The 1,428-nt window shown below is 41.1% G+C and overlaps 1 protein-coding gene across 1 annotated transcript in view; it reads left to right on the top strand.

Moving 5' to 3' along the window:
- The window catches only part of LOC101856948 (canalicular multispecific organic anion transporter 1-like), a 41,715-nt gene that overhangs the window by 26,700 nt on the left and 13,587 nt on the right, over positions 1 to 1,428 (top strand). Inside the window, exon 9 of the mRNA XM_035973434.1 lies at positions 523 to 646. Within this exon, the coding sequence (XP_035829327.1) occupies positions 523 to 646 (124 nt within the window). The remainder of the gene's footprint in view (positions 1 to 522; positions 647 to 1,428) is intronic.

The raw sequence follows: 1,428 nt of genomic DNA, 5'->3' as shown, positions 1-1,428 counted from the left end.
CAACATTATCGATAACGTTTGTTGGGTTGTTTGTTTTTTTTTGTTGTTGTTTTTTTGTTGTTGTTTTTTCAAATTATTAAAATCGACGCTCATTGTCAAGCCAATCGAAAGAAAAATATTGAAAAAGCGTGGGGGAAATCCTTCCTTTGGCTGTGCGCAAGTGGCGCGGGGTTTGGGGGGTAAAAATCGATACCAACAGATGTACGTGTGCGTTCGGTGGGTGAGCCATTCCTCCATCTAGATTTCAGTTCACTTCACTTCTGACTTGGCTGGCTTTCTTTTCGCACGGGGTGAGTAGTTGAGAGAGAGAGAGAGAGAGAGAGAGAGAGAGGGGGGGGCAGGACAGAAAGGTATACAAAACATTTCAAAGATAAGTTCGTCAAAACATTAAAATTTATTGTCCTTGCTTTACTAAAAAACAAAACAAAAAACCCCCCAAAAGAAATATATGACCACTTGTCTCTGATGCCCCCCCCCTATCCCCCAATTTCCCTTTTCCCCTCCCCAATCCTGGACTCCCAGTGGGCAAGATACGAGCAGAAATCCGCACCGCCATTGATCGCGTCACTTCCGACACCGCCAACACCTCAGCAGACGAGTTCAACTACATCCGGAAGGAGAAGAGGAAAAAGAGGAGGAAACAGGAGTAAGTCTTCATATTAAATTAAGTAAATAACGGACGAGATGTGGTCGTTTATACTATAGTTCTAGTTTATTTGGATGGACAACATACAAACATGGACTGGCCTGGGTATAGCAGAATCTGCTACGGCAGCTCGCGACTGTGAAGGATGGAGGGTCATTACACGTCAACCTCTGAGTCAGAGATGACCCCTCCAGGTATCCAGGCACAGTTTCGTCAGAAGTGTTTTTTTTGCCAACGTAGACCATAGATTTGAATCTCAATCCTAGATTGTGTACTCTGGTGTAATTCTGTTTAACAATGAATTATATGTGAGGCAGCGTGGTGGAATCAGGCTGTCGTCAATTTTTGGGATTGTAGAGGTATTGGTATCATCTTAAAGCTTATTTATTTGTCTTTATTTGGGTGAAAAAAATATCCATTTATATTGAATACAAGCCGAAATATTTGCGAATGAAGGGGGTGGGGATCATCTGTTTTCCGAGGTAAGATTAGTGAAAAAATGACCGCTAAAGATTAGTTATTTCCTTAGCTTAAGAGTCCGTGGTAACTGAAAATTTACATTTTATGTGCATTTAATCAACGTTTTCCAGAAAAATCCACACAGAAATTAGTTCTTTAATGGGCATAAAAGGTGTTGAGCAGCCGATAAACAAAAATTTGATAAAAATTCACAAACCTGCGGAAAAATGCAAGTTTCTTCACTTTGATTATTTTGACGAGAGCCTGATTCCACCACGCTGCCTCACATATTGTTCGGCTCAATTTCTAGGCAAATAAAGGGG

Source organism: Aplysia californica, unplaced genomic scaffold, assembly GCF_000002075.1.
Source record: "Aplysia californica isolate F4 #8 unplaced genomic scaffold, AplCal3.0 scaffold01224, whole genome shotgun sequence".
Classification (NCBI taxonomy): domain Eukaryota; kingdom Metazoa; phylum Mollusca; class Gastropoda; order Aplysiida; family Aplysiidae; genus Aplysia; species Aplysia californica.
Note: the sequence above shows the minus strand (reverse complement) of the source record. Positions and strands in the feature narration are given on the sequence as shown.